This window comes from Chiloscyllium plagiosum, chromosome 18 (assembly GCF_004010195.1).
Source record: "Chiloscyllium plagiosum isolate BGI_BamShark_2017 chromosome 18, ASM401019v2, whole genome shotgun sequence".
Taxonomy (NCBI): Eukaryota; Metazoa; Chordata; class Chondrichthyes; order Orectolobiformes; family Hemiscylliidae; genus Chiloscyllium; species Chiloscyllium plagiosum.
This window is the reverse complement of record NC_057727.1, coordinates 14,704,447-14,719,972: the sequence shown is the minus strand read 5'-3', so window position 1 is coordinate 14,719,972 and position 15,526 is coordinate 14,704,447. Positions and strand designations below refer to the sequence as shown.

The 15,526-nt window shown below is 40.3% G+C and overlaps 1 protein-coding gene across 6 annotated transcripts; it reads left to right on the top strand.

Annotated features, from left to right (window-relative positions):
• Positions 1 to 4,697: 4,697 nt before the first annotated feature.
• LOC122558868 (hyaluronidase-like) lies at positions 4,698 to 15,234 on the top strand. Of its 6 annotated transcripts, none has more exons than XM_043707744.1 (4): positions 4,698 to 5,255; positions 5,813 to 6,808; positions 9,305 to 9,394; positions 14,501 to 15,234. In XM_043707744.1, the coding sequence occupies exons 2-4, from the start codon at positions 5,882 to 5,884 to the stop codon at positions 14,819 to 14,821; spliced, it is 1,338 nt and encodes a 445-aa protein (XP_043563679.1). In that variant the 5' UTR covers positions 4,698 to 5,255; positions 5,813 to 5,881; the 3' UTR covers positions 14,822 to 15,234. The 6 variants fall into 6 exon arrangements, with proteins under 6 accessions (XP_043563679.1, XP_043563677.1, XP_043563678.1 ...); XM_043707742.1 differs by having other exon boundaries at positions 4,698 to 5,266; positions 5,832 to 6,808; XM_043707743.1 differs by having other exon boundaries at positions 4,698 to 5,266.
• Positions 15,235 to 15,526: the final 292 nt, after the last annotated feature.

Sequence of the window (15,526 nt, the reverse complement as noted above, 5' to 3'; positions counted from 1 at the left end):
CAATTAACACTGTTTAACAAGATTTCCTAAAGCAGTGCCTCTGGGGAAAATTGTTGCAAAAATGGTAAGGCGCTATGATCCTAGTTGATATTATTACCAAACAGGTCAGATCCCATAATGAAATTTGGCTTGAAAAATCATATCTTGTTCCTTTTAGTTAAAGTGGCAGTCTTTCAATGAAGCATAAATACACAAGGGTGCAGGTTTTGCTTTAACAATAAGGTGATATTTTTGACACAAAAGAATGAAAAATAAGAAATATCAGGCTATCTATACATTATACATTTTGAAAGATTACAAAAAAAGGTAAAGCATAATCCAATCTGTTCCCTAGCACCGTCACCTCACAGTTAGTCAAAAATCCAAAGAAATCAATCTGTAAGTTTGAATTAATTACTTTTGTCTCAATTTTGATCCTGTGGGCTCTGAGTCCTATCCCTTCGATCAAACACAAATCAGATCTTAGGTTTTCTCAGCTTTGAATAACCAATTTCCTACTAAACATTCCACAAACTGCACACATTCACTGAGGTAGCGTGTTTCCTTAACTACTGTGAACAATCTAATTTTATGGCAACAAACATACTTTCTCCCAACTTCAAGGCAAAAGTGAGGACTGCAGATGCTGGAGATCAGAGTCTAGATTAAAGTGGTGCTGGAAAAACTCAGCAGGCCAGCCAGCATCCAAGGAGCAGGAAAATAGACGTTTCGGGCAAAAGCCCTTCATCAGCCCCTTCTCCCTACTTCAGTCAGTTCTCCTTTGAACTGTATTTAAAAGATTTTGACCTTTTTTTAAAAAAAGAAAAATGTTCATCCTATAGTTTGCAAAGCTAATTACATAACATTTTCTTCATCTCGTCTTGAGCTCCCATGGTATGAATTAACTTCCATTAACATTCCAGGAAGTATAAAATTGTTTTTATGTCATGGTTCCAGACAGACTGACTGAAATGATTTTTAAACCCCTCCACAACAAAAAAAGACCTAAAGCTATGTGGCACTAAGATAAAATCCAAACTCTTAAATAAATTGATATAAATAAATCATGCATCTGTCATCGTACCACCTCCTCCCCCCCCCCCCCCCGAGGAATAAGAACATATCTTTAAAAGCATTTTCTTTCCAATCAAAATTCCTTTCCAACCCAATACCTATGTCACATAAACAACAGTGAGACACAAAGCATAGTATTTTGACATAAAACATGCAAGGTATCACACAGCAACCATACTTTTCATAAGTCAATTTACATCACTCCACTCAGTTTTCTTCATATATGTTCTTGATAAAGTGCCCACTACAACATTTTCTTTTCCAAACACATGAATAATTGTTAAATTATATGGCTGGAGAATTAAGCTCCATTGAAATAATCATAAACTCTTGCCCTGAATTTTTTCAAAAAAAATTCAAAGGATTGGGGTCATATAAATAATCATTTCTTCCACATTGTTGGTGGCATAAATCTCAAAATGATGTAGAGCCAATACAAGTCATAATCTTTTTTGTCATCTGCTAAATCTTCTCTTGACTTTCTTTGAAAAGTAACTGACTGGCCGTTTAATCCCCATCTCATTCTTTTAAAAGTAAAATGGTACACGCTGTGGTGAAAGGGTTAAAATTGTGTCCCAATACATGTGTGAATCTAACCGAAAATGGAAGGTGTCGCTTAGTCCCGTGTGAATCTTGTTATACACCTTCCCGTGTGAATCTTCTTATCTGTATGTAACCAGAATGGAATGTGTTTTTTAGCCTTGCTCTGCTGTTCACATGAATGTTTATATCTGGAAAAGGGTATATCAGCTGGAGAAGTCTCCAGTTCGGTGAGTCTGCTCCGGGGTTACGTTTAACCGCCGAGCGTGGGTTGTTGGCAACCGCTCTACAAGAACTGACGGCTCCCAGTTTTGGTAACACGTAGAGTGAGTATAAACCAGACCCGTTGTAAGTACGAGACTGGTTGTGGGGACACTGCGGGGAATAAAACTATATTCTAGCAGACTCGCCTCTTGGCTGTTTGTTCTGTGTCAGACTACTTTCCTGCGAGCCTGGTCCTTGACCTTGAGAATTTTTTTTAAAACACACGCCCGTGAGTGTCAACAGCTAGTGTGAATGGTTTCTCATAGTTCAGTGTTGCCAACACAGTTTTCAAGCTGCCAAAGACACTCTGACATTCTTGCATCCATTCAAATTTTGGTCATGGAATCCCTAGTGTGTAAACAGGCCATTTGGCTGAAAAGGTCCACACCAACCCTCCAAGGAGTAACCCATCCAGACCACTACCCTACATTACCCCTCACTAATGCACCTAACCTACACATCCCCGAACACTACGGGCCACTTAGTTTGGCTAATCCACCTAACCTACACATCTTTGGACTGTGGAAGGAAACTGGAGCACCCAGAGAAAACCCACGCAGATACAGGAAGAATGTGTCCACACAGACTGAGACTGGAGTCAAACTCGCATCCCTTGCACTGTGAGGCAGCAGTGCTAACCACTGATCCATCATGCCACCCCTTTCTTTAATAAATTCATTGAAGGGGAACTTTATCAGTGCTGAAGTTCAGCACAAGCTTCCAATAAAACCCACTCATGCCAAATTATCACAAAATTTCACATTTTACCCTGGTCATGGGAAAATCCAAAATAGCCTTTACTTTCACTTCTCTGAATGTTATTGGTCTTTGTCCCAAAAATGGGGATCAAGAAAAACACTTCTGTTTTTGCAAATTCACATTTAGCCAAATTTATAGACAAATTGGCTCTTTGTATCTGATCAAAGATTTCAGCCAAGTGGTGGAAACATTCTTCCCAGCTTTGTCTTAAAAACAACCAACTAATTGATGTAAACAATGAAGCACATAGTCCTTCAATTATATTACTGGTTTATCATTGGAACATTGGCATTCATTCCATGCAGCATGACTTTGCATTGATAAAGTCCATTCAGGAGTTAAAAAAGTCAAAACCTCTTTGGCTGTATCAGTCAATGAAACCTGCCAATATCCTTTTAGTGAGTGATTTATAGGACAAATCATGTATCTCCTATTCTTTCAATGCAGCCTTCTTGGAATATATGAGGCCACTTTTGAAACACATTGAAATACTTTGCAATTGCCAATATAGAATCTTTGTGATCATCCAATTTCAACACTATCACAGTTAATGAGCTCCAGCTACTATGACTTTACTGACATTATCCATCATGACTCAATCCCTTCCCTCAATTGAGCTAATTTCTCCAGATTGAGTCTGTAAATGTTTTGTCTTACAGGTAATGCATCTCCTACATTAAAATCATGATCAGCCAAAACTAGTTTTGCTGACCTATTCCTACAAATTGCTTTATAATTCCGTGATAGCCTTTATAAGTCACTTTGATATTGTTCTGGAAGATAAAGCATGAAGCTATCTGTGGGATATAGGTGAATTAATGTTATTTCTGCAACTATAAATTCTGATACAGAACAGGAATGAGAAAATATATATTCAGCAAAAAAGGATATGTTAGCATGAGACGTGATTACAGAACAATGGTGGATGTATGGGCAAACAGGAAACACATCTGTTTTCCCCACTTGCACGGAGACACAGGAACAAACCCTAATTAAAGAGGTCAAAGTGGCCTCTGGATAGAAATAGATGCTGATAGAAGAAAAGATATGCCTAATCAATGACCTAGAGTAGACTGACGTCAAACACCCTTATGGGAGTCAGAGATAAGAGTTTGTCACGGACAAAACAGGATAAACAGAAGTTGTGGGATAAGTCTTAAGGAAATGAGTGACGTAAGCGAAGCAGGGAACAACAATGGAATAAGGAAAACATATGGGAAAAAACTGTATAAATTGCAAGAGTTTTTTGGGGTTTACTGTGCATTTGTCATTGCCTTACCTGGCAATTAGACAAGGCACCCACTTGCAATTGTACAAATAAACGACTCTGATTCAGATATTTGGTCTCGGACTGAAATTATTAAAGTGAGTGAGCTTTTGTTTCTCACATATCTAATATTTTCATCACCTCCATGTTTTTCAGTTTGATATAGGAGGCTCAACATTTGAATGTTCAATTTCTAATTCATTCTTCAATTGTTCTGCTATTTTTACTTCACATCCTACCTTTTTCACTAACGTAAATACACTCTTTCCCTCACTATCACCCCTTCCACATTATCTTTTCAACATGGTAACATGAAACACCCATGGATGCTTTCTTCTGCCTGAAGTGCTCACAACATTGAACTTCATTTTTGATTTGATAAGGTCCAGTGAACCTTACCTTTAGTGGTTCTCCAAAGACAGTTAGCAGAATGAACTTCTCCAGCAACAGAATTTTGAACTTTGCTGAACACCTTTGTGTCTTATTCCTGACTATATACACTCTGCCTGCCTTGCTGACTTGACTTTCCTTCTACATTGGTCTGCATATCACCCCACTTTTGTACCTCCATTCCACGTCCTATTCCCCTGCTAAATTAATTTAAGCTCCCACCAACAGCACTAACTATTTCACCCCCACTGTATTTTGCTTTAAGTTTTCAAAGCAAATCAGATGGAGAGTAGAGAGTGCTATTTTGATAAAATAATTAATATTTTTCCTGTGCACTAAATAAAGTCTGACGGCTGCTGAGTCATGGAGATCTACAGCACACAAACAGCCACTTGACTGTTCTAATCCCATTTTTCTGGACGTGGCCCATAGCCTTGCGTGATTTGGCATCGCAAAGTGCACATCTAAATACTTCTTAAGTGTTATGCGGGTTTCTGTCTCTATGACCCTTACTGGCAGTGAGTTCCAGACTTTAGTCTGAGTTAAAAATAAAAGAGCAATTTAAAACAAAAAAAAAGGTACATATTGCAGCAATTTGCCCCAACAATTTGAAGCAGTCACTTATTGATGTTTGTTTCCAAAGCAGTTATTTACTTAATAAATCAGCACTTCCCTTTCTCACTGTGCACATGCCACCACCACTTTTCATAATCACGGGGGACACGGCAGTCCCTCATTGGATAGAGCGGGGTCACTGGCACTTGCGAAACGGACCGTGTGTCCCGAGGAAGGCACCGCTCCTTCTCCGGTTCCCTGACAGCCATCTGCAAACCGGAGCAAGGACAGTGCAGTTTTGAGGGTGAACATCATCCAGGCAGGAGTTCGGTTGGTGGCGAGCAACTGAGAGGAATTTTCAACAAACAAAAAAAGAAACCGAAACTCATTCATTCATCTGTGAAGCAGCATCTCAGAACTTTCACAAGTGAGGGCTTTGTAAGAGACTGACGTCTAATTAATTTTTTTAAAAAAGGTTTGATGTAACATGTTATTTTCTGGTACTTTATAATCGCTGCAGAAGAAACGCTTGTGGGGAGGGGCGATTTTGTTTTTAACAGTAGGTTGTGGATCTAACATCCGAATTAGTCAGTCTTGGAAGTGAATGATAACTGTCGCTGGAAACACTATTGTTTGCAGGTAAGACAGTGGGAGCAGGATGGAGTCCTTTCAAAGCGCTGACTCGGTAAGGAGTGACCAAGTGACAGAAACTTAAAACCTTCGCTTTGTTTCTCTCCCCACAGACACTGCCAGACCTGCTGAGTCTCCCCACCACTTTCTGTTTTTATATCCATGGCCGGATGTAAACAATGAAGCAGAGCTGTGTTAGAAATAAATGATGTTATGTTTCTAGCGAACATGTGCTATTAAAACCCATCAGTCTTTGTTTACTTAATGTTTGCAGTTACATCCGCACAATTGATATACTATGCAAATAGTCTCTATGAAATTGTGACATATGCTGCCTTTTCTATAATTCTTCAGTTTCCTTCTGTTCGAACAGAGATCTAACTACAAACAGAAGCTGTGAAGATTGATTGATTGAAGAGTCAGATGTTAATAAGTGTATCAGCCATGATCCTGATTAAAGCAGTAATCGTTCTATTACATGCCTGCACTTTGACCCTGGGTCAACCACTGAAGCAAGCAAGATCTCCGATTACATCCAACAAGCCATTTATAACTGTGTGGAATGCTCCAACTGAGGCCTGCCAATCCTTGTTTGGTATTGATCTCAATCTGGGAATATTTGACATAATTGCAAATCAAAATGACTCCTTAATTGGACAAAATGTCACCATCTTTTATGACAATAAGCTGGGCTTTTACCCCTATTACACAGCAAGTGGTGTTTCTGTAAATGGGGGCATCCCGCAGAATGCCAGTTTGAAAGACCATCTTGCAAAGGCCCAAGTTGATGTGGAAAAGCTAATACCTTTGAAAGACTTTAGCGGATTGTCTGTCATTGACTGGGAGGCTTGGAGGCCTTCCTGGATAAGGGACTGGGCTCAGAAAGACATTTATCGTAAAAAATCTGAAGAGCTAGTGCGAATAAAACATCCTGATTGGCCTGAGAGTCAGGTGCTTGAGCAAGCACAAACTGAGTATGAACAAGCTGCCCGTGATTTTATGGCATTGACATTGAATATGGCAAAAGGCCTTAGGCCTGGGGGCTTGTGGGGCTACTATGGCTTTCCCTGTTGCTATAACAGTGTCATTTCCAAAAATTACACTGGAGAATGTCCAGATATCGAGCTGGAGAGGAATGACCATCTGATGTGGCTCTGGAGGGAAAGCATGGCCTTGTATCCAAGCATCTACCTGGATCGTAAACTTCAGTCAACAGAGAATGCACACAAGTTTGTTCATTATCGAATCAAAGAGGGACTCCGACTTGCTCAGCTGGGAGCAAATCACAGCTTGCCTATCTTTCCCTATGCTCGGATTGTGTACGCCAACACTACAGACTTCCTGACTGAGGTAATCTGCATGGTTTTCAGCTTTCTAATAGGAAGGCTCTGGTACCAGGCATGATTCAGTGCTGCCAAGTTCCAAGTGCATTTGCCCATCAGAGAGTTAATCAGTGATGTTGATGCCTATTGTGCAATCCACGTGCTGGAAGCACTAAATCACCTCAATAATCCCACATATGCCTGTGTCTAAAAGTAGCATAGTTGCCCAAAACAGTCTATGCATAGAACTTTTCAACTACAAAGATGAGAAGCTGTGGGTGGAGTGACAAGGGATAGCCTTTCTACGTTGGGCACAATTGACATTTCTCAGAAAGAATTGAATCTAAATAACATGCGTTTTTGAAATGTGACGTACTATTCTCAACTTTCCTGCAAACTCATATATCAAACGCACAATTTGCCATGAATGGGCATAATTGGGCAGTGTTTTAAAATGTAATCTTATAGATGAAATAAAACTATGTCTTAAAAATATTGCTAGATCTGTTTAAGAGTGGAAACTTGATAAAGTTTAATTAGTACGTAATTTGTATAAATGATTTGGATGTGAACACAAGAGGTATAGTTCCAAACTTTGCAGATGACACCAAATTGGAGGTATAATGAACAGTGAAGGTTACCCCCGTACAACGGCACCTTTGTTGAGATGGGCCAGTGGGTTGAGGAGTGGCAGATGGAGTTTAATTTCAATAAATGTGATGTGCTGCGTTTTGGAAAGGCAAATCAGGGTAGGACCTATACACTTAATGGTAAAGTTCTGAGGGATGATGCTGAACAAAGAGACCTTGGAGTGCAGGTTCATAGTTCCTTGAAAGTGGAGTCACAGGTAGATAGGATAGTGAAGAAGACGTTTAGTTTGCTTTCCTTTTATTGGCCAGAGCATTGAGTATAGAAGCTGGGAGGTCATGTTGCAGCTGTACATAACATTGGTTAGGTCACTTTTGGAATATTGTGTGCAATTTTAGTTTTCCTGCTATAGGAAGGATGTTGTGAAACTTGAAAGGGTTCAGAAACGATTTCCAAGGATGTTGCCAGGGTTGGAGGGTTTGAGTTATGGGGAGAGGTTGAATAGGCTGGGGCTGTTTTCCGTGGAGCGTTGGAGGCTGAAAGGTGACCTTATAAAGTTTTGTAAAATCCTGAGGGGCATGAATAGGGTAAATAGACAAGGTCTTTTCCTTGGGGTGAGGGAATCCAGAACTAGAGGGCATAGGTTTCAGGTGAGAGGGGAAAGATTTAGAAGGGATCTAAGGAGCAGAGGGTGGTGTGTGTATGGAATGAGCTGCCATAGGAAGTGATGAAGGCTGGTACAAATACAACATTTAAAAGGCATCTGGATGGGTATATGAATAGGAAGGGTTTAGGGGATATGGGCTGGGTGCTGACAAATGGGACAAGATTAATTTAGGATATCTGGTCGGCATGGACGAGTTGGACCAAAGAGTCTGTTTCCGTGCTGTACATCTCTATGACTCTAATACAGCTGGAAGAGGTATCCAGCATCTTCAGTTGTTACTTTACTGCTTGTGAGAAGCCTGACATTAAGTTACTGAAAATACTTTTTAAGAAATTTGCAAAACTGTTTTCCAGTTAGATTGAGGTACAGTAGTCTTTCATAGCTTTTTTAAAAAAAATGAATTCAATATCTTTTAAAAACCTATCAATTACTGTCCTTGTGTCCAAAGCAGGAAATCTTAAATTTCAAAATGTTGTCAAAGGTCCAAAAGGAAATACAATTAGTGGAAACTACAACTGATGATTAATTCAATCTTTTGGGCATGGCCAGTTTTTTGTGTATGGGACCTGCTTCTCGTTAAATGTTTTTAAAACTGATTCAAAGATCATGGAAAGATTTGTGCTCCAGTTGATTTGCAATTTAAAATTCTGGAATCTATTGTGCTGGTTTTGATGATATCTGGATGTTTGCCCCAAAAATAAACTGCCACAATTGATTAGAAAATCCAGTCCTGTGTGTTTCTGAAAATATACTTAAAGAATCTCCAAAGGAGATGTATAATTGAGCTAAACAGACCTTAAACTTCCTAGGTTCTCTGCAGAGAATGATCAATTTTGATTGACGTCAGGGCAACTGTGTTAGGTCAGAACAAGGGTTACTGTTCTTAATTGCTCACCATTGATTTTTTTGGATGTACATGGACCGCAACTCTCACGCCACTTGGCTGTGATGCCCTCCAAAGTGAATAACCTACCAACAATCTTGGTCTAAATTCTGTGTGAAAATGTGTTCTAATAGTTAACTATGCTAATGGTTGAAAGACTGGAAGTGTGGTGAAAGAAAAAGCTGAGAGCACAAGGCTGAGGTAAGTGAATACATAGCCATTCAGCTTCAGCATGGAAATCTAAATAAGGCACCGCAGGAGAAAACCTATTCCAGACAAACCATTGGGTGAAGAGGCCCTAGGAAGATCTAGTTCAATAAACTGTGATGAAGGCATGACCAGAATCTTAAACATGCCACCATTTTGTCTGTTCTACAATTTTTCAGATTGACTTGGTCCACACAATTGGAGAGAGTGCAGCAATGGGAGCTGCAGGGATCGTCCTTTGGGGGAACTCAGATTATGCCAAATCTCAGGTAAAACAATTTCATTATAATTATAATGAACAATTAGAGCACTTACACTTTGAGCAATGTTTGGTATCTTTTAAAGCCTATTTTCCTAGGTTTTAAACTTCATTGATCTGAGAACAGTTGGACTGCTTTCTTGCATTTTATCCTTTTGTTAGTGTAAACACGGTGTCAGTTGTAGTCACTGCAGAACCTTCCCCCCCCCCACTTTACCAATTGCCACAAAGCTGAGGGAACAATCTTAGTTCAATAAAGAGTGCAGTTGAGCATGCCAGGAGCAGCAACAGGTACGTCTAAAAAAAAGAGGCATCAACTGGTATTGTGACAACGCAAGCAGCAAGTGATAAACCAAGTTAAGTGACCCCACAACTAATGGATCAGGTCTAGGCTGTACAGCCCTGCCACAACCAATTAAAAAATTGGAAAGAGGAGTCTCCAGAAATATTCCCATCCTCATTGATCGGCACATTAGGGCAACAGGTTAGTTAGTTATTTATTGTCACGTGTGCCGAAGTACAGTGAAAAGCTTTGGTTTTTGTTTATGCTAGGCCAAATCATTTCCAGCCAGGTGGCCTGAATGAATGATCCGTCTCTGCCTCCTTCTGAGGCTTCCAGCATCTTCACAAGAGTCTTCAATGGACTTATTCACTCCATGGGATGTTGAGAAATGGCTGAAGACACTGCTGCAATAGTTACAAGCCCAGATAATATTCTAAAAGGAGGACTAAAGACTTGTGTTCCAGAACTAGCCACACCCCCATTCAAACTTCCAGAAGAGCTAAAACATTTGGCAACTACCCCACATTTGAGAAGGTTGTCCAGGTACAGTCTGTTCACAAAAATACAAACCAGCTAATTACCATCCCATTAACCAATTACCATCTGATTAGTCTCAGTCCTCAGGAAAGTGATGGAAAGTGCTATCAACAGGTGCTGTTAACTGGCAACTGCTCAGCAACAACCTGCTCACTGATGCCTGGTTTAGGTTCCACCAATCAGCACCTGACCCCTATTACTGACTAAACATGGATTGAAAAGCTGAACTCGTTGAGCTGAGTGTGACCACTGTTGACAAGCCAGCATTTGACAGAGTATAGCATCAAGGCAAAACTGGAGTCAATGGAGATCAGAGGGAAAGCCAAGTCGGAGTCATATGTAGCACAGAGGAAGATGGTTATGATCCTTGAAGGTCAGTCATGTCAGGACCAGGGCATCATTGCAGGAGTCCTTCAATGTAGTGCCCTGGACCCCACCATCTTCAACTGCTTCAATAAAAATAAAATATTACAGATGTTAGAGATTTTAAAATAAAAAACAGCAAGTGCTGGAGAAACTCAGCAGGTCTGGCAGCATCTGTAGAAATAGGAAAATGTTAACATATAACTTTGGAAGGAAACCGGACCATCCAGTGGAAACCCATGCAGACTCTGGAAGAACATGCAAACTCTGCAGAGACAGTCACCTAAGGTTTGAATCAAACTGGGTTCCTGGTACTGTGAGGTGTTAAACACTGAGCCACTGTACCACCCCTTCTGTGCAAACAAGGCACTGGGTGATTTGTGGGAGTGGGAGGGGTAATCAAAATGGTTCATAGTCTGAAGTTTTTGAATGTTGAGTCCATAAGAATGTGAAGTCCCAGGGAACGATGTGGTGCTGCTCCTGTACATCTTACATGGGCTTCACTGGAATCCTGTAGCACATATAGGACAAAACGTAGGCATAAAAACAAGATGTATTAAAATATCAGAAAGTTGCGGGTAACTACTTTGTCAATGACCTTACCACCATAAGATCAGAAGTGTGGATATTCACAAATGATTGTACCACTCTTCAGATACTGAAGCAGTTCAGATCTAAATAAAGTCCTGTACAACATCCAGGCTTGGGCTGATAATATTCACCTTCATGAGGAACAGATGATGTTCACCCTCCACAGGAGAAAATTATCTCCCCTTGATATTCAGAGTTATTACCATCGTTGAATCCCTCCTATTCAACAGCCTCGGGAAACCGTTGACCAAACACTGAATTGGACGAGACACATAATTACAATGGCCACAAGAGCAGGTCAGAGGTTGGGTATTCTGAGGCAAATAACTTACTTCATGATTGCCCAAAGCCTGCCCACCATCTATATAAACGAGGAGTATGTCTGGATACTTTCACTTACCTGGATCACTTCAGCTCCAGCAACATTCAAAGGCTTGTCACCGTCCAAAGCAAAGAAGCCCACTTGATTCGCACCCCATTCAACATCTTAAATGTTCCCTCTGTCCACCACTATCAAACAGTCGCAGCATTGTATACCACCTACAAGATACGTTAGAGCAGCTCACTCAGGCTCCATTAACAGCATCTACATTTGCAGCATCTGCCAGATTTGCCGCCATTACCATCTAAGCAGACAAAGATAACAGATGCATGAAAATGCCACGACCTGCAAGTTGCCCTCCAAGCCCCATGCCATGTCAACCTGGGACTACATTGCTGCTCCTTCACTGTAGTTTGGGCCAAAGTCCAAAAAATTCCTTCATAACAGCATTGTGGATGTGTGTACATCTCTTGGGCTTTAGCATTTCAAAAGGACCTCCAGAAAGACTCACCACCACCTTTTAAAGGGATGAAAAATAAATGCTGGCCTAGACAATAAACCCCACACCCAATCAGATAATATATAAGAATATATCTCTGTCTTTAGTGAGCTTCTGTTGAACAATCCGAAATGAGTACTCAGTCAGAGAATCATAGAGATGTACAGCACAGAAACAGACCCTTGGTCCAACTGGCCCATGCTGACCAGATATCCTAAATTAATCTAGTCCCATTTTCCAACATTTGGTCCATACCCTTCTAAACTTTTCCTTTTATTCATTCAAGGAATGAGGGTGTCGCTGGCTGCGCCAGCATTTATTGCCCATCCATGATTGCCCTTAGGGCAGTTGAGAGTCAACCATATTGCTATGTGTCATGTAGTCCAGACTGGGTATGGATGGCCATTAGTGAACCAGATGGGTTTTTCCAACAATCAACAATGGATTCATGGTCCTCATTAGACTCTTAATTCCAGATATTTACTGAATTCAAATTCTACCATCTGTGGCAGGATTCATACCTGGGTCTCTGAAGTAACAGTCCAACGATTAATACCACTAAGCCATTGTCTCCCATCCAGATGCCTTTTAAATGTTGTAATTGTACCAGCCTCCATCACGTCCTCTGGCAGTCCACTCCATACACTCCCTACCTTCTCAATTATGTAATATGATTCCATTCAACTATTTACATAAGTTCATAATTCACAATAAGAATCCAGGCATCAAGCTTCACAATTCGAGTCTGACTGGTTTACTTGAATAACACATACTGGTTTGATCTCTACATTCCAATAATACAAGCACTAAACCACAATATTCCAAAAAGCAAATAGTATGGATCAAAACACTTATATTAATGTCCACTAATCTCTCCCAATGATTTTGCCATGGTTATATGGTCCAGTTAAGCTCATTATTCATTTTTCTGCCATTAATGGTGACCAAGCAACAAGAACCAAGTCTACATGACCGTGATGACTGAGTTTTCCATTCCTTTAAATACTCATTGTTTCCAAAGTGTCCTAGTTCAAGAGAATTGAATCCCAAACTGAAAGTTTTTTCACTGATTGCATGCTGATCCCAAAACAAAGTGATCTCGGGAAATTATGAAATTATATTTCACGATAACAATCACAACCTACAAACGTTGTCTCAGTTCTCTCCTACCCATAATTTCTGCTAATTGACAGCTAACCCTCAGCCAGCCTCAATTTTGTAAATGTACCTATCAAAAGAAAAGTAAGGAGCTAAAGCTCATAGAAATACGCACTAGAAATGTTGAAGAATAATAGATCTTCACTTGGGTTTTAAATGCCTGAAGTTTGAAGGAGTTCAGTAGCCTGATTTAGCTTTGTAAGCACTGAGAAAGTGTGTACAATGGCAGACAATGCAATCCGTAAGTCCTGATTTCAAAACAGGATATAGGTCCATGAAAATCATGGCTATTTAGATATTCTTCCATCTACTTTCTATCTCCACGCTGTTAATATGGAGTGCAATTGCCTAGTCGTACTATCACTAAGCTATTAATCAGGAATCTCAGCTAATGTTCTGGGGACCCGGATTCAAATCCTGCCACGGCAGATGGAGGAATTTGAAATGTACAGATCTGGAATTAAGGGACCAATGATGACCTTGAGAACCATTGCTGATTTTTGGAGAAACCTATCTGAATTGAACTGAATTTATTGTCGCGTGTACCGAGGCACAGTGAAAAGCTTTGTCTTGCGAGCAATACAGACAGATCACATAGCTAAGTTGCGTAGATAAATAAATAATATGTAAATAGTGGCAAAAACAAAAAAACACAGGTACAAGCGAATGTTAAGAGTTTGTGCGTCCATTCAATATTCTAACAGCAGTAGGGTAGAAACTGTTTCAAAACCGGCTGGTGCATGTGTTCAGGCTTCTGTACCTTCTCCCCGATGGTAGAGGTTGTAGAAAAATATTGCCAGGGTAGGATGGATCTTTGAGAATGCTGGCAGCCTTTCCTTGACAGCGAGCCTCTATCTGGTTCACTAATGTTCTTTAGGGAAGAAAATCTGTCATCCTTACCTGGTTTGGCCTACATGTGACTCCAGGCACATATCAATGTGGTTGATTCTTAACTGCCCTCCAAGCAATTAAGGATGGGCAATAAATGTTGGTCAGGCCTAATTCACCCATATCCCCTTAGCAAATGAGAGAAAAACAGAATGGCAGAGATTACACAATACCATTCCGATTTACCAATGAAGTTAGCACCTGCATCTGTGGAAATGCCATTGCCTATATAAATGCTACTTCCTACAACCCTTAACATTTAACTGCAGTTACAAAAGAAGCACAAAATCCCATTTTAATAGTTGGTGCATTCTTATGCTCTGAAATAAAATGATTCAGAACTGAGTTAACTGAGCAGCTGCCTAAACAATGATTTCTCAGTCTCCGTTTAATCCATTAGACTATTGGAAGACAAAGGAAATGCATTTTAAGAAGCAAGATATATCATTAATAAAATGTTTTCTTTCTTGTTTAGGAATCCTGCCTTGCTCTGAAAGCATATATCAATGAAACATTGGGTAACTATATTGTTAATGTAACAAATGCTGCAATTATCTGCAGCCGATTGTTGTGTACAGACCATGGCAGATGTGTGCGAATGAACAAAGATACCCACTCTTATCTGCACTTAAACACCGACATCTTTAGAACAGGAGTGAATCCTTCAGGTGAAGGCCTAGCATTCTTCCTACAAGGACAGACAGCTGAGAAGGACATGAAAGAAATGGCTGCCACATTTCATTGCCACTGCTACAATGGATGGACAGGGGAACACTGTGAGAATTCAAATGGATAGACCAGTGATACTGTGTAACCTTTAATGAGTGCTTAAAGTGAACAAATGCCAACCTGCAGTTATGGCTTACTTTCATTTTACTTGGTGGGTTTACCGTCGACGAAGTAAATATCGAAAATCCTATAAATACTCAGCAAGTCTGGCAAAAAAAAAAATCCAAAGAACTGCGGACACTGAAAATCAGAAACAAAATCAGAAATTGCTGGAAACACTCAGCAGAACTAGCAGCATCTATGGAGAGAAAAAAGGGCTCATATTCCAGTGACCTTTCTTCAAAACGATCTGGCAGCGCAGGTGAGAAAAAACAGCATTCTGTCGTAGAGTCCTGCAGCATGGAGACAGGTCCTTTGGCCCAAACTGATCCATGCCAACCAAAACGTCCATCCACGCTAACCCCATTTCCTTACACTTGGCCCATATTCTTCTAAAACTTTCCTCTTTATATATTTGTCCAAATGCCTATTAAATGTTATTAATGTACCCGCCTCAACCGCTTCTGCTGCAGCTCATTCCATAGGCGTACCATCCTCTGTGTAAAAATGTTGCCCTTCAGGTTCCCTTTTATTCTTTCCCCTCTAACCTTAAACTGATGCCCTGAAATCCTCAATTCCCCAACCCTGAGATCCCCCCTCAGTCTCCTAATCTCTAAAGAAAAAAGTCCTAGTTTATCCAACCTCTCCCTATAACACAGACCCTTGAGTCCTG

Excerpts from the sequence above, each read along its gene's own strand:
- LOC122558868 (XM_043707744.1), top strand. The coding sequence starts at position 5,882 with ATGTTAATAAGTGTATCAGCCATGATCCTGATTAAAGCAGTAATCGTT. Across the intron at positions 6,809-9,304 it reads CTACAGACTTCCTGACTGAG|ATTGACTTGGTCCACACAAT; the intron begins GTAATCTGCATG and ends ACAATTTTTCAG. Across the intron at positions 9,395-14,500 it reads CAGATTATGCCAAATCTCAG|GAATCCTGCCTTGCTCTGAA; the intron begins GTAAAACAATTT and ends TTTCTTGTTTAG.